We start from the raw sequence: 25,990 nt of genomic DNA, 5'->3' as shown, positions 1-25,990 counted from the left end.
TCAGTACTCTCTGGGCTGTGGCTAAGAGCCCTACTCTCCCTCCACCTGCAGCCCCCTTCTGCTGTGTTTCCTCTCTACCTAATCTGACCTCACCAGCTGCAGACGAGCTCCACCTCCTGACACTATTCCCTGCAGAGATCCTGATGGCTCACCTCTGCCCACACTGTGGCTTCAGTCACTTAGCAGCAACCTCTGCACCTTTGCACCTCACCGAGCCATTGGCAGAATCCCTGACTCCCTCCCAGCCTTCCTCCTCCTTCACCAACCTTGAACAGACCCCCACCCATCAGGCATTCCTGCCCTTGGCCTGATGCTGGGGGTCCACCTCACATCTAAGTCTGACCTTGCTTTGGGGGAAACTCTCCTGGATCTTCAGCCCCCACCTCAGCCCCTTGGCCCTTAAACATGTTCAGTCTCTCATCAATCAGGCCAAGGGTCAATTCACCCTGACCCTGACTTTCTTCACTCTGCCTCTCTCTGAGCTCCTGGTCAGTTGTATTGGAAGAGAAGTTTGCAAGTATCTCACCCTGCATGGACAGTGGGCTCCACCGCCTTCAGAAGCAGATCTAGCACTATCCTCTGGGTCAAGGCCCTCCTCACTTGCCAACCCACTCTTGCTAGTTTTAAGGATGTACCACAGCAGTGCAGCATAACCCATGGAATCATCCTCATCTACGCATAGGCTTTGATAGTGGCATAAGATGCAGACCTTGGCTGGGTGCATAGTTGTCCCTCATGGTCAGTATCTTGGACCCCAGCCCCTCCACATGTGCTCACTCTACTGTCCTCCTACTGCAAGAGGTGGCTGTATGCAGCCAGAGGTCCTCCTGGCATGTGACATGGCTCTCAGAAACCAGTTTCCCATCCTCTTTTCTTTCCTCCTCAGAAAAATGGAGATAGTTCCCGTACTTCACTAAATCCAGCTGTCTCCACCTTGGATGATACTGGGTACTGAATCCAAGGTCACAAGTGAGGGGAACACTTGGGGAGATGCTGAGAAATTTAGCCAGCCACCACCCACCTAAATTGCACAGGAGCCAGGAAGATGGTTTGGGACTGCCCTGCAGGTGCTACAGGACTCTGGGTCCCCAGGTATCCCTGCCCAACCTGTGGGCCACAGCTGTGCTAAGACCTCCCAAGCCTCAGACAAAGAAACCCAGAGAAAATGGACTTCAACAGTTCTGACCAGGTGAGACTCAACCTCTCCTTGACTGGAGGGGCCTTAAGGCCCACGTCCTGTTGCACACACTTGCTACCCAGACCTCAGCCAAGTCATGGGGAACTGAATACATGTAGTAGAGAGGCTGAGACTGTGGAAACCCTAGAAGCCCTAATTTGGAGCACCTCTCTCTCTCCCTTGTCTCCAGTAGTGTGCCCAAGCCTTTTCTGTCATTCTCTGGTTGACCAATGATTTCTGTTCCTTAATGTCTTATTTTCTTTTGCTTTCCCTGGTGCTGGTTATTGAACCCAGGCCTCATGGTAGAGCATGCTGGGCAGTGCTCTACCACTAAACTACACCTTAACCCCTTAAAGTTCTAGTTTTTGTTGTTTGTTTGTTTGATTGTGCTGGGGATTTAATACCGGGTCACTTTACCACTGATCAACATCCTTAGTCTTCTCTCTCTCTCTCTCTCTCTCTCTCTCTCTCTCTCTCTCTCTCTGTGTGTTTTGTTTTTTGTTTTTGAGAAAGGGTCTTGCTAAGTAACCAAGGGTGGCCTCAAATTCATTATCCTAATAACTGTAGACCAAGTCTCTGGGATCATAGATAGGCATGTGCCATAACAGCCGACCTTTACGTTATTTTTAAGGCTCCTACCTATGATTCGAATGCCAATCTCATGTGAGAACTCAAGCTTGCTTTGCAGTGGGCAACAGGGGTTGGTACAATGTCTACCCCTTAGCCCATCCAGAGTCAAGGAGAGGTTGAGTCTCACCTGATTGGAACTGCTGCAGTCCATTTCCTCTGCGTTTCAAGACTGTGGACTCTTCCTCCTTGAGATCCAAAGATACTCCCACTCCCAGGGATTCATCATCGCAGACCCTCCTCATAGACTCTGAGAATCCAGAGGCCCACCTCCCCACAAGTCCATTTCAAAATCTGCACCATCTGCTTGGGAGGGAGAAGAGGAAGGGGCAGGGGACAGAAGAGAGGGGAGGGAATGCCTTTAGCCCTGGTGCAGGAGGCAGGATCCAGCTCTACCACTCTGCCAGGGCTGAGCCAAGTCCTGGCCTCTCAGAGCCTCAGTTTCCTGGGCAGGCCATCTTGACAAGCTTCATGATTTGCACGAAGATCTGGGTAGGGAGCCCAGCATGCTAACAATTTTAGCAGAAATCATCATTATCCAGTGTGTCCTCACTGTATCCCTGTGGTACAAGAGGAAGACAGCAGGCCTGGCTGCAGACCCTGGGGAAAGGGGACAGGTGGGAGAGGAAGTGTCCTCAGTGACCTGGGCCAGCGTCTTTCTCCAGCCTGAAGCTTCAGTAGGCGCTGCTCCTGGGCTGCCCACTGGGGCCAACTTAGGCACAGCGGATGTCAGCTAGTCCCTGAGACAGAAGAGTTAGACCAGTGGAGACATAAGGGTTAAGCCAGGCCTGGGAACGAGGGTTAGTCCAGAGAGACTAAGGGTTAAGCCCACGGGGGCAGGCTGGGGGCAGGCCAGGAGCAGTGGCAGCGTGGCTGCCCAGACATCCCGGATGCGCCTGGCACCGCAGCCACCAGCCTCCAGGGACGCAGCCGGCCGGCTGGGGACAACTTCGCCAGCCAGCGCCCCCTCCTGTCACCGTCCCCGCTTCTCTCTGGGCCCTCAACCATGGTGACTGACAGGGACTGTCACACAGCGAGGCACCCACCATCCACGCTTCTCGGCCAAGATTGAGAGGTCCTGCAGGACTGTGTGACCCATGTCCAGCGTGGGTGGGGGGGTGGGGGGGTGGCTAACCTGCCTGCCAGAGGGAGGCTGCTGGCTGACCACAGGGGAGGGAAGTCCTGGGTCTGCTCAGCCCTCCCAGACCCCAGAACCTTGCCCACCATAAGCAGTAGGGGTGAGCTTGCTCCCTGGCACCTGTGCCTTCCAGCTTCCACCCACCCAGCCACACACATCCCACCCAGGCTGGGGACCTTGGAGTGGGTGGGCAGGCCAGAACCCCAAATCCCACCAGCAGCAATGCAGGGTCCCTCACCAAACACCTGGAAGAGACCAATGGCAAGTGTTACTTTGTTTATTTTTTCTTAGTTGTAGATGAACACAATACCTTTTATTTTATTTATTTTTATGTGGTGCTGAGAATCAAACCTACCGCCTCATACATGCTAAGCAAGTGCTCTACCACTGAGCCCCAGCTCCAGCCCCAGCCGGCAAATGTTACTTTGAAGTGTGGGTGTGCAGTAGCTGGTGAGATGGGCATTGTTAAAAACACGTGGATTAGCAGGGTTGAGGACAAAGAATCTCAAGTTCAAGGCCAGCCTGGGCAAATTAGCAAGATCCTGTCTCAAAGTTAAAAAATGACAAGGGCTGGGGGTGTGGCTCAGTGAGTTCAGTTCACGGTATTGCAAATTAAAAAAAAGAAAAAGGAAACAAGACAGAAACACATGGATTCAAAGATAAGCTGATTGCTGTGGCAATTTTCAGAGGAAAGCATCCCCACTTTTTCTGTTTGGATGCTGGAGTTACACATCTGCCCCTCCATACTCCCACCTGTAGGGCCCTCAGCCTCAGCCCTAGTCAGGACGTGGGGGATGGCCATGTCCTTGTCCTGCCCTATCTGGACAGGGAGACCTGGTCTGCCTTCCCTGCCTCCTCACTCCCACCTGGCCTGGCCAACCACCTTGATGGGGCTCTTTCCTCCCCAACTGCCAGCCTCCACTTAGGGAGAGGCAGGATCCTCCTTCCAACCTCCCTCTGGAGGGGAAGACAGCAAGGCGACCACCTGCCCTGCTCCCTCATCTATCACCCTGAACTGTGCTTCACAATAAAATTACTCATCCTTGGTCAGTGATAAATGAAATCAGTCTAGAGGCAACCACACGGAGTGGGGGTGGGGGTTCCCCATTCAGGGGCTCCAGACCTGGGTGAGGGAAACCCAGCCAGCTGTCTTTGTGTTAATGCACCAGGGCCAAGTCAGTGGACTGTGCATGCCTGGTATGCTCCTAGGGGTAAGGGATTCTGTGTGTGAGCTGGGGCTTGGAGGAAACCATCTGAGGTAGAGGGTGTGGTGTGGTAGCCAGGGAGGTGGCTAGACAGGCCACAGGCGACGAGGAGTAGAGGGACCAGAAAAATGGGGAAGGGCAGACCCCAGCAGGAGCAGCCCTCTGAGAGCCCAGCCTGGGGCTGTGGGAAGCCTGGAGCCTCTAGACCTTCAGATATCAGACAGACCTCAGCCCTGCCCTCAGCCCTGCCCACAGCCCAGCCAGAAGGACAGTGCCCTTGGTTGGCTGTTCTCTTCTGGTTTCAGTTAAAGAACCATCAGCCAAGAATGCCTGAGTGCCATCCACTGGGGCTCCTGTCCAGTTAGAGGAAGACAGGATTTCTGTGTGAGTCAGAATACCATGGTTTGGGTGTGTTCCGAAACTCAAGGAACAGGATGCTTTCTGACTGGAGGATCCAGGAAGCTTCCTGGTGGAAATGGCATTCAAAACTGGTATCAAGGATGCACAGGGTTAGAAAGAGGGACCCCAGGGCTACTCTGTGTCTCAGGCCCTGATGAGTGGTCTTCAGTGCCAGGTGCAGGGTGGGGGCTTCCTGTTCTGCCACAGTAGGTGGAAGAAAGGCTATGCCCTGGAGGTAGAAAGTAGCCGGACTTGGCTGCTGCAGGGGCTGCAGCCCCCCAGCCCTTGCCCACAGAGCCCCTTCAATCTCTCCCTGGGCAATGTTCAGGAAGTCCCAGACCTAACCAAAACACCATAGCAAAATTGGATTGGCAGGGCTATAGCTCAGTAGCAGAGCGCTTGCCTAGCATGTGTGAGCACTGGGTTTGATCCTTTGTACCACACAAAAATAAACAAATAAAATAAAGGCATTCTATCCATCTGTACTACCAAAAAAAAAGTGGGTTGGCAGCTGTTGGGGCTGTGGGTGTGTTCAGCAGGTTGCAGAGGGCATGGGGTCAGCCATGTTGTGCAGCCCAGGCACTGTGAGAGGGCTAGCTCAGAGATGAGGTGTAGCAGGTATGAGGCCCTGGGTTTGATCCTCAGCACCACATAAAGATAAATAAACATGGAGGGAGGGAGGGAGGGAGGGAGGGAGGGGAAGAGGGAGAGAGAGAGAGAGAGAACACCCTCACAGGTGTGCAAAGAAGCAGAAAACACAGCCCAGCAGGGGAAGAGGAAACCAGTCAATTGAAGGTGACCCAGAAATGACAGAGATGACCTGGGAGGAGACAAGTACATTGGAACATTCACTACAACTCTGTCCAGACGTTAAGAAAACAGAAAGCAGATGGAATGTGGTAAGACTTTTTGAAGCAATGCTGCCTGAAGGATGGGACTGCCCAGCATGCAGGCCTGCAGGGGCCACGCCACTCCACTATGATACCTGCACCCCACGGACACTCAATAAATACTTAATTTTGTCTCCTTTATCCTCATTCCCATTTTACAGACTGAGGTTGGAAGAACTGACAGTCTCTCCAAGGCCACACAGCCAGGAAGTGGTGGGCAAACAGCCCTGGGCGCAATGCCTACCCTCTAGGTTCCACATTCTCACAGAGATGAAGCAGGGCTGCAGCCCAGGAGGCTCCTGGCGGAGCTTGGCAGGCAAGAGGCCGAGGTGAGTGCCGGGTTCCCCATTCCTCCCTCACCCTAGCTTTGCCTTAGCCTGGCACTCCCCAGCTTAGCTGGGAGCCTTGCAGGAGGGTGCATGCTTCTGTGACATGTAACCACCATGTCACCACCTGGGCTGTGGCCTTGAGTTCAGCCCCCAGCCCACACACCTCAGCTGTAGTTGGAGGTGCAGACAAAAAGCCCAGGAGACCAGGCACAAAGCCCACAGAAGGCTCCCTGCTACCCCACCCAGACCCCAGCCAGCACCATCCCTTTCCTCAGGGTTTCCTCAAGCCCTGGCTGTCCTGCAGGTGATGGAGCTCTGATCTCAGGCACTGTGGCTCCCAGATGGGACTTCCTCTCCTCTCTGGTCAGGGACTAGGCAGTCTGTGGCCCTTGGAGAGCACACTGATAAGGACCCCACCCTCACTGGGCAAGTGCTTTGCTGGCGTGTGAGGTCTGGCTTCACTTACAGAGAGGATCTGAGGCTCAGAGCACAGCACTGCAGCTCCCATGCCTGTTGCAGCCTCCTGCTCCAGGGGTCACACTCCCAGAGGGGCTGGGTGGGGTAGTGCTGAGCCCCACCGGGAGTCTCCAAGAGAAGCAGCAGCTCAGGGCCAGCAGAGGAGGCGGGGGACCTCCACCAGCTCCCACCAGGTCCTGGCAGCGTGAGTGATGGCGGTCTGAGCGATAAGAAACTAATAATTCATGTTTCCAGCTCCCGAAGCCGGCGCCAAGGGAAGGCTGAACCGCAGCCACCCCCACACTGGAGCAGCCGCAACCCTTTATTGCACAAATTATTAACGACCAGAGAATGAATGGCTGTAATCAGATCAGGGCTGCCAGCACTTTTCATTTCATTTATTTGTGTAAATCCTAAAGTCTGCCCTGGGGCACAGAAAGCCAGCCTCCTGCTGGCCAGGTGCACACCCCAGACAGACCCAACCCTCCTCATACCCCACCCCTGACTCCAGGGGGTGATGAGGACAGAGGGCTCCAGAGGGCTTGGGTGGGGGCCATGGGTTCATGGTCACCCATGGCAACTCCATTTGGCGGTGGGTCCCTGGGCCAGAGCCAGAGCTCTGCTGTGACTGTTCTGAGCCAGGGGCTCGCCCACGGCTGAGGGCCAGGCCTGAGACCAGGCACAAGATCTGCATCCTCAGCACAGATGGTCCAGGCTGGCCCTCTCCAAGACTCCTGCCACAGCCGTGGCCCTGCCCCAACGGAGTCCCTCTCTCTCCCTCTTACACCAACCGGTGTGCCTCTCAGGCAGGGCTCTCCTTTGCGGTCCTTTCCCTCTTGGGCCAGGCTGGAGTTGGGGACAAAGACTGTGAGGTTTCCTTACAGCACCTGGGAGTGAGCCTGCCAGCTCCTCTCACGAGCCCACTTTCAATCTCATTGACCTCTCGTTATACTACGGCACATAAACTCAGATTTGGAGATCTTATGTTCCATCATAAATTGGGCTGGCAGACTTCCGATCAACAAGAAAAAGCTGTCTCCTGTGAGGTGGGTGTTTTATTTACTCTCGGCCTCAGTGCTGCAGGTGGGGGCTGGGGTGGGAGTAAGGACTCTGCACTGTTCGGAAGGCTAGATGGTGCCCAGGGCCCTGAGTCCCTCCTGCCATCACAGGCTAGGTTCTAGGGAACTGGGCAGTCCCTGGACCTGGCCTGCAAATGCCCACACACCCCTGGAGTGAGCAGCCATAGATAAGCCCTGTCTGGGTTCCCAAGGCCCTGTGTTGACCGTTCATGCAGACGGGTGAAGTATGGCTGCAGATGTGTGCACCGTTCCTTCCAGGTGGCTGTCATCAGGTCATGAGCCTCTGCATATGGGCTCTGCACAGGGCCTCAACACATCCCCACCTGGGGCCACACCTGGGTCCACACCTGGGTCATGGCCATCCAGCAGCAGAGTCCTGGTCCCATGGAACAGCATTCAGGGCTGCCCCACCTGCCCTCACACAGTGCAAGAAATGAGATGGTCCCAGGGGAGCCTGGCTAGTCAGGAATAGGAACTTACACATCCAGAGGGCCTCACAGGACATCCATGCACAAAGCCACCAGTGCACCTCATAGGATGTCATTGTCAACCTGCCCCCCAAAGACTGGGGCTGGGTGGCAATGGGAGCCCGGAGTCAGAATTGGTCTATATATCAGGAAGCCAGGACAGCGATCTCGTCCACCCAAGCTTCCTACCTCCAACACTCCCTGACATGACAAAGACACTAGTGTTGATGAAGGGCTGCTGGCCCTCCAGGTGGGGCCTCACATGTCCATGCCCTCTTCTTTTTTTAATATTTATTTTTCAGTTTTCGGTGGACACAACATCTTTATTTTATTTTTATGTGGCGCTGAGGATCAAACCCAGCGCCCCGCGCATGCCAGGCAAGTGCGTTACCGTTTGAGCCACATCCCCAGCCCCCATGCCCTCTTCTTGATGCAGCTGGTTCAGAGGTGTGACCTACTGAGCACAGGTTGACAGTATTATAGCATGAAGAAACACTGAAGGGAGAGCCCCAGACAACTGGGCAGCCTTGGGCTGTGTGAGGGAGCATGCTCCACGTCAGGCACTCTGCATTGAACACCCACTCGTTGTCCCTGGGTCACACACCTGTGTGTGCACCACTGCTTCCTGTCACTCACCTGAGTGTATGCTGCTATTCTGTGTTCTGTTCCTGAACACTTACCACTGCTCCACCCCAAATGCCGTGTGCATGCTGACACAGGACACACCGGGGCAAGGACATGAGACATTCGGGGGCATCTGGTACACCGGCCTGCACCTGGGCTGCCATCAGTGTCAGGCTCTCAGCAGGTGGCCATTAGCTTTTTCTTGTATCCTTCTACCCAGGAGAAGGCCAATGCTGTTACCAGGCAACTCTGACTAGTTTTCTCTATTTTGAGCTTCCATATCTGCTTCTCCTAGGCCTGAATCCTGCCCTGTGGGGCCCCAGACAGCAAAAATTCCCCATGAACCCTCGCTGGTGTACAGAGAAGGCACTTCACAGGAGAAACATGGATAAGCATCAGGAGATCTCAGGCAGCCAGTGCTTGGGATGCAGGATCTCAGACCCCTCTATGGTGTGACCACTGCCTGTTCCTGGCTGTGTCTGTGGGCACTCTGCCTCAACCTTGTATCAGTGGCAGGGTCCTCAGAACAGCACCACACCCCATTTATGCACCCTTAGATCTAACCTTACCTTTCAGCTTGGGCAGTGCTTGCTGAAGACCAAGGATGTCTACCCAGGCTGCTTCAGCAGAAGACTTTCAGGTATCTCTCTCTGATGAAGAGGGTACCTGTGGCAGTACCCTTTTTTCAGTAATGAGGATTGAACCCAGAGGTACTTTACCAATGAGCTACATCCCCAACCCTTTTAATTTTTTTTTTTTTATTTAGAGAGAGGGTCTTGTAAGTTGCTTACATTGCCAGCTATGTTGCTAAGGCTGGCCTGGAACTTGTGATCCTCCTGCCTCAGCCTCCCAGATCTGTAGTCCAACTCTTAACAAGCTTCTGGGGACAGGAAGGTATGTAGATATTCCAGGGCAGGTGGTAGCAGAGCAGAGCAGTCAGGCAATGGTGCTGCCCAGGGACAGGGTAGCCATGTCAAGTTAGGAATGGCTCAGAGAGCCCAGAGCCCAGCCTGGTCTGCACCAGATCAGGGTATGAGCTGGATCCACACCCATGGCCACATTGGGATGCCCCATGGACAGTCCTTAAGACACTGGTACCTGCCATGTGCCAGGGTGTGTTAGGAAAGCCACTACCCCAGCACTGAGAATCCACCCTGCAGCCTGAACAGCTGAGGGGGCTCTCAGGTGAGTCAGAGCAGTAGCTGACCACCTGACCCCTTCTAGCCCTTTCCTTTTCCCTCCAGCACCATCCGTGATGATTCAACACATCCCACCCAAGGTTTTCTTTGTGAAGGAACTGCCCAGATGTCCTCTTGTTTCCACCTGGCAGTCTGGCAGAGACCCCACCTGAACCCACTCCCCTCCGCACTTTTGACCTCTGCCCCAAAGCTCTGCAGACAGCATCACCTAGTGCCTCTATCAGGACTTCCTGGTGGGCTCTGGCCCAAGGGCTCACAGGGCCTGTAAATTGTACACAGAGTGAACTCTAACCAGCACTGCTGGGCTGGACCAATGAAGGCCCAGATTCCCAGAGTAATGAACATGGGTCCCTGAGGCCTTCACACAGTATTTGTGCTGAGTGTCAGCTAAAGTGAATGGCAGGAGGACAGGGCAGGCACACATAAGCACACAATCACCCCTCACGCAGCACTGACACACATAAGCACATGGGGCCCCTCACTCCACCCCTGTTGACACACCCTTGGGACGTGGAGTGGGTGAGACTGCACGTAAGGCCTGTGTGCTACTTAGCTCTGGTGGCCCTGAGGGTGCACAACATTTCTACAATAATTTGAGCCATGAAGGAGACCTTACTATGACTTTTGTGCATCTTGTAGGCAGACTGAGTGCTGGACATTTACGAGCTTCTGAATGCACACCCTGGTGGAGCCTTGGGAGGCAGGGACTGGGTCCTGGCCCTCAGGTCCCATTGAGAGCCAGGCCCTCCAGAGTATCTCCCTGTCATTCTGTCTTGTTTCTTCACTCATGCTGGGGAACGCACTGGGAAAAGGAAACCGAAACTGAAGGCTACCAGCCACTGGTGAGGGCTGTGGGAGGCACCGCCCTCTGACGTGTGTAGCTTAGACTCATAAATGGACTGTGGAGCAGCTAGAGGGGAGAGGAAGCCAAATCCTGAGCACTTGAGGTGGACCAAGCACTGGAGACCAGGGCCATGGTGAAGCAGATGACACAGTGGGGCAGCTGGGCTACACCAGCCCACTTTCCTCCCTGCCCTTGCTGGGGTCTCCCAGCAGCAGAGCACCCACTGCCAAGCCCTGAGCTTGGCCAGGTTCCCAAGTGTGAGGAGAGGGGATGGGCCCACAGGGGGACACGGAGGGTAGTGGGAGGAACGTGGAGGCTGTGGGAGACTGGCCTTCCTGTGCCGAGTGGGTGGAGGAGGCACCCAGCAGAGAACAGCACCCAGGACCTGTGGCCAGTGTGGGAGCCCAACCTTGGTGATGCCCCCAGGGCTGGAACCTGGAGGTGAAGATGCTGGGGGGTGGGGAGCACCATGTGTCCCTGAGTGACTCCACGATGCTGTTGGAACTGAAGCAGCAGATTTTCCAGAAGACTGGAGTGCCTGCCTTCCAGCAGCACCTGGCCCTGCCCAGTGGCCCAGTGCTGCAGGACAGGGTCCCTCTCATCAGCCAGGGCTTGGCCTCTGGCAGCACAGTCCTGCTAATGGTGCAGAACTGTGACAGCCCCCTGAGCATCCTGGTGAGGAACGACAAGGGCCGCATCAGACCCTACAGCATCAGGCTGACACAGAAGGTGGTAGAGCTCAAGCGGCAGGTTGGCCAGCAGGAGCCCATCCAGGAAGATCTGTTCTGGCTGAGCTTCGAGGGGAGGCCCATGGAAGAGTCGCAGCTGCTGGGGGAGTATGGACTCACCCCTCAGAGCACTGTGTTTCTGAACCTGCGCCTGCGTGGGGGCGGGGCCTAGAAGAAGAGAGGAGCCCCAACCAGGATCAAGTGCTAGGAATAAAGATGATGTATAGGATAAACTGCCTTCTGTGCGTCTGCCTGATCTCCCCCTCTCTGCTGATGAATTAGGAGGGACGAGGTTTGAGAGAGAACCAGGCCTGGGCGACAGGCCTGGGCTAGAAGTCAAGGGACCAGGTGTCACAGAGCCTAGTGGTCTCCACTGTGACTCTTCTCCCAGAAATTGAAGGGAGACATACTTCCACGCCTCCTGGGGTCAAGGGGTCATATCTAAAGAATGATAAAGAGACACATTTGCTGGGGCTGCCTGGCCAGGCTGAGCCACAGACTCACAATGGCTCCACTTTCACATTTGGGTGGGCAGAATTAGGGAGGAACAGGTCAGGCCAGGTCAGGTTCCACAGACCACAGTGTGTGGCTCCATGGGATCAGCCCCTCCCAAAGCCCTGGAAGCAGTGAGGGTGGGTCCTTAGACCTGTGGGTGGGAGGGCAAGGGAGCCTCTTGCACAACACTGGGGGCTGCAACCTGCCCACCTGTTTTGTCCTGCCTGTAGTGAGGTGGGGATAGATGAAGGGGGCATGTGTATCCTCCAGAGCTATGCCTAATGAAGAGGCCAAGTGCAGCAGGCCGGGATTTGGTGGTTTACCCTGTCCACCAGGAGAGCATGTCCCAGACCTTCCCGGATGGGCCAATTCACTCCCTTCTTCTTGAAATGCTTCTTTCAGTCTTTTTCTCCTGTTCCAACTTACCCAGTGAGTTCCACAAGAGCCAGGCCGGGCACCTAGGATCCGGGTACGGTGGGAAGAATGTGCACCTCTCTAGTCCCTGGACCACTACCTTGGGGGCACTTGGACCTTAACTTTCAAATGCCTCAGGATGATTTGGCTGGAGGCCCAGAAGACCACTTTTGGGTGCGTGGGATGCAGATCTAAGACCGCCCAGGTTCCCCTTTTGCCATGCTGCAACAAAGCAAGTGTAAGTACAGATCCTTGGAGTCACTTTCTCCCGGAATCCCCCACCAGGGCCAAAGTGGGCTGGGGTCCTCCTCTGGGGAGTGTCTACCCCTACCACTCAATGCCTCTGGCTCAGAAACCTGTGCCTCGCACACTGCAGATCCAGTTCTGAGAGGACAGAACAGTGTCCTTTCCCTCCATCTTCAGCTAGGCCGGGCTCTATCTTGGACTCTCTGAGCCTCACCTATCCAGGATAAGCTGGAGAGAGTGGCCTGGAGCGGCGAGGGGGTGTGTCTGGCGCCCAGACGGGACCACCAGCCGATGGACAGCAGGGGGCGCCCTGCTCCCTCGCGGCCAGGCCGTGAAGCCCGGGCGGGAGGTGGGCGGGTCTGCGCGCCGCTTCCGTCAGTCACCGCCCGCACCGGTCTGCCGTTGCGGGGCACGGCCTGCTGGGGACGCCCCCGCGCCCTAGTGAGCAACAGTCTGGACCCCGAAAGCTCTGTCGCGGACCCCAGCTGGAGGGACCACTCCCCCGCCGGGGGAGGGGCAGGCCAGTGGGCCGAGGGGCCGCGGGTCCGGACTCCAGCAGCCTCTCTTTCAGCCCAGTTGTCTCCGCGAACCCCTTGGAAGTCCAGTCACGTCGCCTCTAGATTATGCATTAACCCGACTTCAGCCGCATTTCCTGGGGGGGACTTCCGCGCAGGCGGGGGAGGGGCGTCCGCAGGGGTGAAGCACAGCAGAAAGCCCTGGGCCCGCCCTGCCCCTGCCCCGCCCCGGGCCTGCCTGTGTCCCCAGAGGGTCTCACCGCCACCCGGGGCGACTTAGCGCCCCCACCCCCGGCCTCCACCCGGCGCCGCTGTCCCGGTGCTTTGTTCGCGGCCGGCCGGAGTCGCAGGGCACCAGGCGGGCGGGGCGGCCCCCGTGGGGGAGGGGCAGGGCTGCTTGGCCCCGCCCCTGCCCCGTCCCCGCGCCCCCCCGCGCTCCAGCCGCCTCCCGGGGCTGCTTCCTGTCCTGTCCAGTCCGGTCCCCGGCGCGGCCCAGCCTGCGCGCTCTCCCCGCCGCCTTCCGCTGTCCTCGGCTGCGCCATGGCCAGCCTGCGGCCGTCCGGCCCGTCTCCGATGCGGCCACTGCTGCTGCTCTTGGTGGTGGCCGCGCACACCCTGCCCATCGCCGGCGGGACGTGCCCGGAGCGCGCGCTGGAGCAGCGCGAGGAGGAGGCGAACGTGGTGCTCACTGGCTCGGTGGAGGAGATCCTCAACGTGGACCCGGTGAAGCACACGTACTCTTGCAAGGTGGGCCCCGCCGGGACCCCAGCCCCGGGAGGCCCGGGCCGGGGCCTCTTCCCCACGATGCCGCCCCAAGGCCCTCCCCTCGCTTGCCGGCCGCGCTGCTGGGACCCCTATCCCAGGCCGTGGGAATGATCCCGGACGCTCCGCAGCCCCCGCTCGCGCTCCCTTGGCGACCGCCAACCCTCCAGGTGGGGCGCCTGGTCCCGGAAAACTCTGGAGCGACAGGGAAAGTTCCTGCGGTGTTCCTGCGGTACCGCTGGTGGTGCCCAGGCCGGGCAACCGGGTGTTGGCTTCCCCTCCGCCCAAAGCCCTTTCCCTTATCGAAAACAAGTGCACCACCCCCAGGGAGTATGGGGGCTGCCGCGCCTCCTCCCCACCAGCCGAAGAAAAGGGGTAGGGTCGGGGAGGTGACGCTCTTTGTCTGGGGTGTGGACGGGAGCTCTACCTGTGATCAGTGCTGTTTCCCCCTTCTCAGAGGCGGATATACCAGTGCTAAAGGGGGTGCCGGGAGAAAGAGGTGCACAGCCTAATTTCCTAACTTAGGGAGACTGCTGAGGCCATGCTCATGAGACATACTGCGGCCATGGTTGTGGGGGGCTGGAGCAGGGAGTGGGCGGGGCCGCTGCTGAACCTCGCGTGCCTGGGCCCAGTGGGGAAAGGGGAGCAGGGGCAGGTGCTCTATCCCGCTCCCGGGAATACTGGAGCTCCCCTGGCCATAGGGAGGGGAATCTTGTCCCACTTCTCCTTCAGCTGGATCTGGGAGCTCCTGGAGTAGGTATGGTGGGTTTCCTCCACAATCTTCCAGGGAGGGCCCTGGGGACCCAAGATTGGTCCTCCCTCTGGCCCCCCAGACTACCTCACTGGACCAGAAATGGATCATTCTTGTTCCATGGAGATGGGGAGGGTTGCTGCCGGTTTCAGAGTGGTCTGTGAGGGCTACAGCGCGCACGGGGGGGGGGGGGGGGGGGGGGCGGGGGGGGGTGTCCCCCCCACCGAACCCCTCCCCTCACCGCTGGGCACTTTGCCAAGCCCCTGCAGGATTTTCCCGACTTCCTCCCTTGCTCCTGGGTGTGGCTGGGTGGGGGGAGGCCATGAAACCAGCAGGCCCTCTCCTGCCTGGGTTCTCTCCTGCTGGAGTCTACAGATGTGTGGAGGTTAGATGAGGCTGAACCAGCTGATGGAGGGGTCCCTGCAGACTCTGCAGTCCTGAGCTGGCAGGTGGAAAGGCGTCCCATTGTCTTTCACTCCCATTCCAAGAGCCCTGGCCCCCAACAGCTCTTGAAGAAGGGGCCTCTTCCCAGAACTCCATTCGCAGGGAGTAAAAGGATCTGTGGACCTGTTATGTGCGCTACCTTGGGTGGGGGGCTGTAGCTGTCCCTCCTGCAATAGTGTCAGAGTAGATGCCCTCAGGGTCCCAGGAGGAGAGGTGTAGGGTGGGGCTGCCTAAAGCTGCCTGAACTTGACTTTGTGGCTCATGGCTACCTTGGCTGCCCTGACGCTGGAACTGGAGGAGGGGGCCTTCATTTCCTGGAAGGAAGGTGTCAGCCCACCCACAGGGGTGTAAAGATCCTGGCTGGCCGCTTGCCCCAAAACCCCCCTCCATCCCTGTGTCCCAGTCTTGGCTTTGCCCAGAGTGTGAGCAAGTGGTGGTAGGCAGGTTGGGGGAGAAAAGGAAGGATGGAGGAGGCAGGCAATCCAGACCAGGTGGGTCCCTCCCCAAATCCAGCTTGAGCTGAGGTGGACATTTTGGAGTTGGGGTGCTGATCTTGGTTAGACCTGGAATAGGAGCTAATTCCTGGGGTGGGCCTGTGTTCATGAGACATCTTATCACATGAAGAGGTTCCATGTCCTCACATGACATAGGGGGGCAGCACCACCCCAGCACTGTGTATGTTTACCTTCAGCCTCTGCCCAGGGCAGTCCAGAGATCTCTGCCCGGGCCTGGTGTCTACTGTGGCATTCCACCTGAGCAGCTGAGGTCAGAGCCACAAGGGCCCAGGCCATTGTCTGGTATCCTTCCCCCAGGAGGAAGAGGACCATTAACACCTGCCCCTGTGTCTACCCAGGTTCGAGTCTGGCGGTACTTGAAGGGCAAAGATGTGGTGTCCCAGGAGAGCCTTCTGGATGGTGGCAACAAGGTAGTCATTGGTGGCTTTGGAGACCCCCTCATCTGTGACAACCAGGTGTCTACCGGGGACACCAGGATCTTCTTTGTGAACCCAGCACCCCCCTACCTGTGGCCAGCGCATAAGAATGAGCTGATGCTCAACTCTAGCCTCATGCGGATCACCCTTCACAACCTGGAAGAGGTGGAGTTTTGTGTAGAAGGTGCGTGGGGGGCTCCGTGTAGGGATCCAGTGGGGTGGGCAGCGGGCTGGCAGGTATGTGTGAAAGGTGGGCTTGGAGGTGAGTGGCAGAGCGTTGGGCCCATGGAGAGTGAAGAGGGGTTTACTTGCAGCTGGAACACATACTGTCTTGCTGTCTGGCTGTGTTCCCACCTCATTTCTTCTTTGCTGCTCCCTGGCCTCATTTCTAGTCATCCCGTCATCAGAGCCCAAGGAACAGAAGCAAGCCCTGCAAAGGGACTGGCTTCCTCTGCTTCCTCGCCCCTTCCCCTTGGAGGGCTCTTTCCCAGGGGAGGAGCTGGGACCAGGTGAATGAATGGACACCAGCTGTCATGCTCTGGCAGAAGCCCCATGTCTGCCTAGACTGGGTGCACACATTTGAGCAAAGCCCTTGTGGCCAGGCTTAGGGGTTGGAGGTTGGGGGCCTATCCTGTGTGTCCAGAGGCCCACGATTTCTGGGAAGAGCTGCTGTGTGGGATGAGTGCTTCTGGGGACTAGACAGGTTAGTGCCTCTGGGAAGTGACCTGTCACACATTCCACAGGCCAGGGAATGTGGTGGGATAATGTAAGAGTTTGTCGCCTCCACTTCCTGTCTGTTCCCTTATGGCTATCTGGAATGGGATGTGGGGTGGGGGACGGAGAGAAACTTCCTCCTCAGGGCAGTGGCTGGGGTCATGACTTCCACTTATTTGAGGTGCTCTGTTGGCCAGTGGGGAAGTCCTAACTATTGTCTGCCTTTCTGCTTTGATGCAGCTCCTGAGGGGGATCTCTGGGACCCTTCCCCATGCCCACTGTGTTGTCTTTCTGGGGGCACTGTGAAGGAGGAGGGACATAGCCCAGAATGGGCAGCCTTGTGGTCTGTCCCCCAGCTGTGGTCAGCTGCTCCTGGGCTACCTCCAGGTCCCCTGGATTGGGCCCTGCTCAGCAAAGGCTTAGCCGTGGGAGTCTAGCCAGGCCATCCCACTGGGCAAAGACCAGTCCTGGTCCTGCCCTGGAAGCTGGGCAGGGCATGGCATGGAGGCATGGGGGGATGAGTAGGACAGAGGAAGGCCTGGAAAAGGAGGGTCTTGGTGCTGTCCATGCTCATCCCTGAAAGATCAAGAGGGAAAATCATTAACTCTATGAGGGGTGGGTCCCTCCTGAGGGTCTGTGACTCAGTAACTGAGGCCTGATAAGGAGTCAGAAGTCACACAGAGGAAGGGTGTCCTGGGCCCAACAGATTCAGCTTCTGAAGCCTACTTTTCCCATGCCAGTCCTGGGCTTTGGTGTTATGAATGACCAGGCTGAGTAGAGGGACAGCTGGGGAGGAGAATTCCCAAGGAGACCCCCCAGGTAGTGTGGCTTGACCTATTGTGAGCCATGTGGCTCAGGGATCAGTTAGGACCTGAAAGCCAGGCGGGGGCTTCCAGACAGGCCAAGGGGACACAGGGGAGCCCCAGGAAGAGGGGACAGAATGAGGAATCTGGGTTCCACGGTAAGGTTTTGGGGAGCCCAGAGACCTTGAGCAGGGTTGAGTGACAGGAATCTCTACTTTGGAAGCAGACCAGGGTTCCATGGCTGCTAGGACAGGGACCATGCATCATTGACTCAGGGTGAAACAGGGCTCTGCCTTTTCCAGGCCCCCCTGAGGCCTGAGGGACCAGGCTGAAGGTACATCTCTTGCCCAGTCCTCCCAAGCTGGTTCCATCTGTTCTGAAGATGAGCACATCAGCCCCCTCCCCAGTCCTAGTGATGGTCGACAGAAAAGGCTACAACCTAGTCAACCCTTCCCCACACTGCCCACCCCAACAGGGCACAGGTGATCTGGTCTTCAGTGGTCACCCAAGACGTACAGGGCCCTCTGTGTGGGAATCCAGTCTGGGAACATGCCCTCCCCACCCCTGCCTAGACACTGCCCTGAGGGGTCCTGCTGCAGGGACATATACCTTTCCCCCTTCTAGAGGCTTCTTTCCTCAGTTTCTCCCCTGGGCCAGCTGGAACTTCCTGGCCCTGTCCAGTCAGCCCCTCCCCCAGCTACGGGCCCCCTAGGAAGTCTCCTCCTCTCTCCTTTGCCTGGGGAGCCACATTCCTGGCATAACTGAGACAGGTATGTGCCCCTCCCCCTGTACCACCTTTGGGGGCCCCTCCTGCTCCTTCCAGAAGGCAACCCCACCCCCTGCTTTGCTGGGGAGAGTGGCTTGGAGCCTCACTCCCGTGCCAGCTGCCATTTGGGAGCCTGCTCAGGGCAGCCATCTGCCACCTTGTGCCAGTCTGGACATTGTTCCACACTCCCATCACCTCCCTCTCCACCTCAGGAAGGCCTCAAAGCCCCCAAGAAGGACGCAGGCCTGACTGGGGGCTGGCAGGGCAGCCTGAGGCCCTTCCCTCCCCACTCCAAGCCAGTAGCAGAGAAAGGAAGTGTTGTGTGCCCCTGCCGGGGCCTGGCACAGGGACAGGCAGGGGGCCAGGGTTGGAGTGAGCCTGGCACCTGCCCAGCTTGGCTCTGCCCAGCCCTGAAGCTGGGGGTCCTGGCAGCCAGGCTCCCAGTTCTGGCCTAGCCAGCAGTGTTCTGGTCAAGCCCTTCCTGCCAGCCCAACTGTCTAGCGCCCTCAGGAGGACAGTCCCAGGGCAGTGGGTGGGGGCATCCTGACCCCCAGGCCAGGTTCCTTTCTCTGATCTCTTGATCTCTTAGGGGAGGCTTCTGGACTGCCGAGGTCGCTCTCTGCTGTGTACTCCATTTCTGTACCCACCCCCCAGCTTTCCCACATTCCTCTGCAGATGGGAGGTAGCTTCTCCCTGTCCCTGCTTCCCTCTTCTAGACTCCAGGTTCTCAGCCTACCCCTTGGCCACACCTAGTGCCCTCAAGGCCCCTTCCCCAGGCAGGTCCAGGCTGGAGGCTACTGGCACTGGAGACTGCCTGCCACAGGCAAGCTGCCTGTGTGGCTGGGGGAGGGGCTGCCTCCTTCCCACCCGGGTGCTGGTGCTGCTGGTGCTCCTGGTGCTGCTGGTGCTCCTGGTGCTGCTGGTGCACCTGAGTGGGTCTATCTTGTCTTTGGCTTCCCCAGGTTTCTGGGGCAGTTCTGGGATGGGTGGGGAATGCCCTGGATTCTGTGGGGTGATCTACCTTACACAGGCAAAGTAGGGCAGGATGGAAACAGCTCTTGGCTTTTTCCAGACCCACCCCATTCCCCTAATCCCCACCCAGAGAAGAGCCCCCACTTCCGTCCCCCCCACCCCCCACTGAAAGTGGAAAAGTCTGCTTTGAAGCCAGCCTCCCTCCCTCTCCTGGGCTGCCCCCGTGGGTGCTAGAGGGAGTCCGTTCTGTTGGGGCCTGCCTGCACCTTCACAGCACCCCTGTGAGTGGGAAACTTCGCAGGGGGCTGCATTCAAGGTTAGAGGCCACCTACTCGGGACAGCCACGCAGGTCAGAGGCCAACTTCCCAGCCCCAGAGACTGAGGTGGAGAGACTGGAGGTCAAAATGGGGCTGTTCCCACACTGAAGGTTGCTCCTGCCAGCTCCCTGCCTCTCCCCACCTGGCTGTTCTGCTCCTCTCAGAAGGGCTGATCCCCCAAACCTAGATGATCAAAGCCTACCCCCATCACGACAGGAGGTGGAGAAAAGAGAAGAGTTACCCCCCAAACCACCAAATAAGTTATTAGTTTATTATAAAAGTGGAAAGGTACAATGGAATTTTAGATAGTCACAAAAGAGAAAAACATCCAAACATATTCTAATAAAATTTCACAACTGCAAGAATTAAAAGAATAATTCAGAAATTTCAAGACAAGAAAATTACCTACAAAGAATAAAATTCACATCAATAGCTGATTCTCATTTAAAACACAGGAAGCTAAAAATTGGTAAAAAATCATTAGCAAAAAGGACATAAACCCAAGCATGACATTAACTTCTCTGGATGAGACAAAGCTAAGCCTAATTTTCAAGATATCAAACAATAGGTACCATGTATTTGCCCCATCTGAGGGAATGTGTATATAGGAACTCTAGCCCTTAAAAAATAATGTATCCTAAAGGTAGAATCATACCAATGGAATTTTAGATAGTTGCAAAAGAGAAATACATACAAGCTTATTTTAATAAAACAAAACATCTTCCATATATATATATATATATATATATATATATATATATATATATATGAAATGTGACTCAGCCTTTAAGAAGTATGATATTATGCCATTTGCTGTTAAATGATGGAGCTGGAGATTATCATGCTAAGTGAAATAAGCTAATCACCCCTAACCAAAAGCCCAATGTTTTCTCAGATATGTGGCTGCTAATACACAATGGGGTTCTTTAGATTAGTTAGAGGGGAGTGAAGGAGGGTAGGGTAGGAAGGATCATAGAATGAAACATTCATTATAACCCTATGTGCATATATAATTATATGACTGGTGTGATTCTACATCATGTACAACCAGGACAACGAGAAATTTTACTCCATTATACATGATATAGCAAAGTGTATTCTAAACAAACAAAAAAAATGCATTATACTATCATGTATAACTAATTAAAACAAATTTAAAAAAAATTTAAAAGCAAACAAATCAGAAATGAAACTTCAAATAGTGGAATAAGAATTGGAAAGCAAACAAGAGTGATAAATTTTTCAATATAATCAAAATACAAGTGGGTAATCAGAGTATGACTAGGATGTGGGATTTAAACACAAAATAAGTATTATTAAACTAGGAAGGACAGAGTGCAGGAGAACCCTAAAATATCACTAAACCAAAAGTACTAAAGGAAGGAGAAAATGAAGAGTTTGAGGAGGCAGATAGAGATAGAACATAAATGCTGGTTTGGGATGGTGTAGTGTGGGGCAGTGTGGAAAAGAAACTAGCTCTACTGGTGTATCTGTTTTGGAGAAAGAGAAATTATTGGGGAAATAGTACATCATGGTCAAGAGAATGCCTCCATCATTTAAAAATAATTAAAATATGTCTATATTATCAAATTCAGGAATAAAACTTAACTATAAATAATGTAAGAGTATTGTGATAATCCTAAACACACAGGTAATGAATAATTGCTTGACTAAGCAAGTAGACATAGGAAAGAGGGAAAAGAAGAAAAATGTGAATATTAGTTGGTTAATTGATGTAATGGGAGGGATCATGAGTCTAATTTATCTTGGTAATGTGAGAGTCTAGACCGTGGTGCATGCTGATGCAAAACATTTATTAGTTGAGTGAACAAATGATAAGTGTGGGATATATTTTCTTGGGCAGATTAGTGATATTATAAGCTAACAGCATTTTAAATTAAAAAAAAAATACTAACTAAAACCTATGATTACTCAATGGAAGACACTTCTATTGGGCACCCTTTCCTTGAGTCTTCATGCTCAGAATTAAACATCTATGGAATTGATACAAAAATGCATTGGAATAGCAATTTTACATTCCCATGCTGGATAGAGTTGCAATACTTCATTTTTTTACATCCCGATGCTGGTATACTACACCCATCCAATTTTCAAAACAGGCAAGAGAGAAAAGGCTCTCAGACTTATATAGATTAGAATGCAAGTCTGAGCAGAGATTCTTTTCTAGTTGGGTGCCCTTGCCCAAGTCAGTTAACTTCTTGGAGCCTCAATTTGATAATGATCATCCTAACAATGATAAGGTGATAATTAAGAAAATATATTCATCATTTTTGGGCACTTTATGCTAAGCACTTCATAAATGACATTGCATGAAATTTGCTAAAAGTCTGTAAAATGGGTATACTAGTAATACTTTAATGTTGACCTCACATTCTGAAATAATTGCAGGCAACTGAATGAAGAGAACTTAGGGAAATCTACAATTGGAACTGAAGTTCCCTTTACTTTCTTCACTGCATAATTCATCCTTCAGCTGAGTTTCCCATCATATACATCACTTATCGAGCCAACAGATCTCAGGTGGATACTCTCCAGTTATGACTCAGTCCTGAATCTCTAACCAATTACTTTCTACCTTCATTCTGTCTTTTTATTAACTCACCTGGAATACATTTTTCTGTTTTATTTCCACTTTCCAACTTGGTTTGCCCTATGACTTCTGTGTCCTCTTGTCCTCCTTGCCACAACATTCTATTCCTTTTAAACCTAAAATTAAAAACTTATTTCTTTTTACAGAAAAGCATGACACAGTTAAGGGAAAAGGTTCCTGTTAGAATTTGTGCATTTCAAATATATTATTGTGTTTCCTATCACTATTTTTTCTTTGTAATTATATTTTTAAAAAATAGATTTTAGTTTTTGAAATGGTTTTAAATTCACAGAAAAAAATGAGCAGAGATTACAAAGATGGCACACCTTCCCCCTGTATTCCTCATGCTTAGCCTCCCCGATTAGAAACATGCCCCATTAGAATGGTGTATTTGTTATAATCACTGAATCCATATTAACACACAGTGATCACCCAAAGTTCATGGTTTACCTTAGCTTTTTCTCTTGCTCTGGTATGTGCTTTGGGTCTGGGCAAATGTGCATGACCTACACCACCACTGCAGTATCATGTAGAGAAGAATCCCTGCCCTAAAAATCCCTCTGTGCTGGTCTATTCATGTAATGCCATTTAAAAATGATTGCATACTATTCCATTAATGGAACAATTAAAATTTATTTTATCTATCTCATGTTAGAGTCTATTTAGAAACTGTTTCCAATGTTTGTTCTTACTGTTGGTGCTGCTCCATTGTGACTAAAGCTTTGTGTCTGTTGAGAGTTAAAAGCCTTAGGATAAATCACTGAGATGATCGAAACTTGGATACATTACTAAAAATATTGAGATGATTAGATTTTATGTTTACACTTTCTCATATCCTAAGACTATACTAAATGTTTTTTTTTTTTTTTTTTAAGAGAGAGTGAGAGCGTGAGGGAGGGAGAGAGAGAGAGAATTTTTAATATTTATTTTTTAGTTATCAGCGGTATTGTACGTGGTGCTGAGGATCGAACCTGGGCCGCACGCATGCCAGGCGAGCGCGCTACTGCTTGAGCCACATCCCCAGCCCCTATACTAAATGTTTTAAAGAAATCTTTGCCAACTTCGTAGATGAAAAAAGAATTACATTGTGCAATTTGCATTTTTTGATTAAGACTGAACATTTTAATATTTTTTATCCATTTATTTTTTTGTGTGTGTGTGTGTGTGATTTCTATTGGTATCACTAAATCCTTTCTTCATTAGAGTGTTATTTTTATATGGACTTGAAGAAGATCTTCAAAAGTTAAGGATATTGGTCTTTCATGAGTCATAACTTAAAAATAATTTTCCACCTTGTTATCTACCTTTCTTTTTTCAGTTTTATTTGAAGATTACTTTGGATTTATAGAATGTGGAAAAACAATCTAGAAAACTCCTATCTACTCTATATCCAGCTTCTCATTGTGTTAACATCTTATATAACCCACAAAACAATGATGAAAACTAAAATATTAAATTTGTTGGAATTCTATTAAATAAATAGCAGTGCTTAGATTTTATTCATTTTTCACAAATGTCTTTTTTTGTTTTAATACCAAATCCAGTTCAGGATAACACATGGCACTTAAACCTCATGTCTCCTTGGTCTATTAAAATCTGTGTGGTTCTCAGTCACTCCCTCTCACAAAGGTGACTTCTGACACCTTTAAGATCATGCCTTTAACTTTTAAATGTTAGTTTTAGAGATATTTGCATCTAATGCATTTTTATGTTAAACACATTAATAATCTCCTTTATGGTTTCTGCCTTTGGTATCAGATATGCAACTCTTAAAAAGAATTGTCTTGCCAAAGATCACACAAATATTTAATATTATGGTAGGTGTGCAGTTTCATTTATTTATATTGAATTTTAATTTCTCTGGAATTTATTTTGGAATAAGCCATGAAGTAGAAATGTAAGTTACTCTTTTGTCCCCAGGAGATCAAACATTTGTTCCATTTTTTTGAATAACCTGCCTTATAAAAGAACTTTCACATGCCTTTGTGATTCTTATTATTCTTTTTAACCACCAATCCTATTCTGTTTTATTTATAAAACATGTTTATAATATGTTTTATTTGTAAATGTTTTATATTTACAATATGTTTTATTTATAAAATGTATTTAGAGTAACATGTTTTAATATTGCTTTTTTTTTTTTTTGTAATTCCAAAGTTTACTTCCCTCGAGGCACAGGACACAGGTGAGGGGAGGACTCACACATTCACCCTAACAAGACACAGGCCTGAGCACCACCTCGTGGAGGGTGGCATCCAGTCACAGCACACAAAGCCACAGCCATGGGCACCAGGAGGGGCCAGCAGGCAGGGCGTGGCACTAGTCTGCCATGGCTCTGGGTTCCGGTCGGCATAAAGCAATAAATACTAACTGTAAGAGTAAAAGAAATTGAAGTTAAAAAGTGAAGGACCAGGTATTGTTAAATTCCTCTGCTACACCCTGAGGCAGTTAAGACAACGCCCTACTAGGCTATTTTGCTGATTCATAGCCTAGAGCATACAGGGCCCGAACCAATCAGTTTGAATGTGTACCTGCTTAGGAATAACCAATCACCCCTGCCCAATCTGTTCCCGCTAATAAATGTACAAATCATGTCTCAGATTTGTTGTTCAATTTTCCCGCGCCTCATGCTGATTTGTTCTGATGTATGCAAAGCCCCCGCCCTCCCCAAGAAGTGTACTTAAGCTCTGCTCAACCCCTGCTTGGGGCTCTTGGCTGCTCACCCTTCTTGAGTGGGCCGGGAGCCCCAGCGCGTTGGAATGGATCCCCAATAAACCCCCTTCTGCAATTGCATGAGTCAGTCTCTTGGTGGTCTCTTCCTCCAATGTTTCGCCAGACCCTTACATTTGGTGCATTGGCCGGGAACTGCGCATCGCCGGACAGGGAGACCCCAACGGACTCCTTTTAGGGGGTAAATAAGTAAGGCGCCTCTTCTTCTTCCTCCTCCTCTTCTTCTTCTCCTTCTTCTCTTTCTTCTTGTTTTTCCTTTGCGATCGCTCAGGGCTTGGTTTTTGGCTCAGTGGAGTGCTTGAGCTCTCAGAGCTTTTCTGGTTTTTCGGTTTGGGTTGGCAGGGTGGCTGCCAGCGGAGAGCGTAAGTTCTCCCTGGCGGTGGTGGACAGACTTGTCCTGAAGCCACAGGCCACGTTCTCCAAGGGACTCCTTGGAGGACTCGGGGAGGGACGGGAGAGCCCTCATCTGGTAAAGGGACGGAAGTGCCCTTAGAGGGACGGAGGTGCCCTCGTCAGGTGTTCTGCTGCCAACCCGTCTGGCTTTGCCGGCTATTCTTTTTTTTCAGGTTAAGTTGACTGTCTGTCTTTAATTTTTGCTTCTGAACTTGTGTTAAACGTTTACTGTGTGTCTGTGTCACGTTTGTATTGTCTCTGTTTGAGCAACATCCAGTATGGGACAAAACCATACCACGCCTCTGTCCCTGACTCTTGAACATTGAACTGACGTCCATTCAAGGGCCCAGAATCTTTCTTTTTCAGTGAAACACCAGACCTGGCAGACACTCTGCACTTCAGAATGGCCCACCCTCGGAGTTAAATGGCCCCCAGGAGGGTCCTTCTACCTCCCTCTAATCTGCAAAGTCAGGGATATTGTCTTTCAGCCGGGGCCGCGTGGCCATCCAGATCAACAGCCATATATTTTAACCTTGCAGGACCTCTGTGAATTTCCTCCCATGTGGGTGAAACCTTTTCTTGTCCCAGCTCCCATTCCAACCCCCTCCCCCACGATCCAATCACTCAAACCTTCCGCTCCTCCCCCTGGTCCCTTCATTCTCCCTGAGTCACAGGACTCTTCTCCCCCTCCTTATCCTCTACCCATGCTCCCAAACCCCCAACCCATCCTAAATGACCCTCCCGCCGCTGACTCGGTTACCCCGCCGCTAGAGGTAATTGGGTCAGACCCAAGCCCTCCCAGGGATTTCCCCGTGGCAGCAGCGGCAGCAGCCCGTCCCCCACCGGAGGAACCTGAACCAGCTAAAGGAACCTGCAGGCGGCGGATAATGGAGAACTGGAAGCCCTGGTGATGCTTCCTCTTCGTCCCTATGGGCCCACGATAGATGATGGGTGTGGGGGAGAA

General features: G+C 52.8%; 3 protein-coding genes across 6 annotated transcripts in view; all 3 read left to right on the top strand.

Moving 5' to 3' along the window:
- Nucleotides 1-5,850, top strand: part of LOC143390276 (nucleolar complex protein 2 homolog) — an 83,424-nt gene extending 77,574 nt beyond the window's left edge. For 2 of the 4 annotated variants that reach the window (XM_076842756.2, XM_077108334.1), the window contains exon 5: nt 5,598-5,850. In XM_076842756.2, the coding sequence (XP_076698871.1) occupies nt 5,598-5,687 (90 nt within the window). In that variant the 3' untranslated portion in view covers nt 5,688-5,850. Of the gene's footprint in view, nt 1-5,282; nt 5,472-5,597 lie in introns of those variants that run through there. The other 2 variants (XR_013155066.1, XM_077108335.1) reach the window with 2 other exon arrangements.
- Nucleotides 5,851-10,058: 4,208 nt separating this feature from the next.
- LOC143388074 (ubiquitin-like protein ISG15) lies at nt 10,059-11,334 on the top strand. The gene is made up of 2 exons (XM_076842064.2): nt 10,059-10,109; nt 10,861-11,334. The coding sequence occupies exons 1-2, from the start codon at nt 10,059-10,061 to the stop codon at nt 11,332-11,334; spliced, it is 525 nt and encodes a 174-aa protein (XP_076698179.1).
- A 2,038-nt stretch (nt 11,335-13,372) lies between these two features.
- LOC143390274 (agrin-like) lies at nt 13,373-25,914 on the top strand. Its single transcript, XM_076842754.2, has 5 exons — nt 13,373-13,579; nt 15,643-15,904; nt 18,720-18,935; nt 24,976-24,995; nt 25,846-25,914. The coding sequence occupies exons 1-5, from the start codon at nt 13,373-13,375 to the stop codon at nt 25,912-25,914; spliced, it is 774 nt and encodes a 257-aa protein (XP_076698869.1).
- The last annotated feature ends 76 nt before the right edge of the window (nt 25,915-25,990 follow it).

Source organism: Callospermophilus lateralis, unplaced genomic scaffold (genome assembly GCF_048772815.1).
Source record: "Callospermophilus lateralis isolate mCalLat2 unplaced genomic scaffold, mCalLat2.hap1 Scaffold_52, whole genome shotgun sequence".
Lineage (NCBI taxonomy): Eukaryota > Metazoa > Chordata > Mammalia > Rodentia > Sciuridae > Callospermophilus > Callospermophilus lateralis.
The sequence above is the reverse complement of the archived record's forward strand: the minus strand, read 5'-3'. Positions and strand labels throughout refer to the sequence as shown.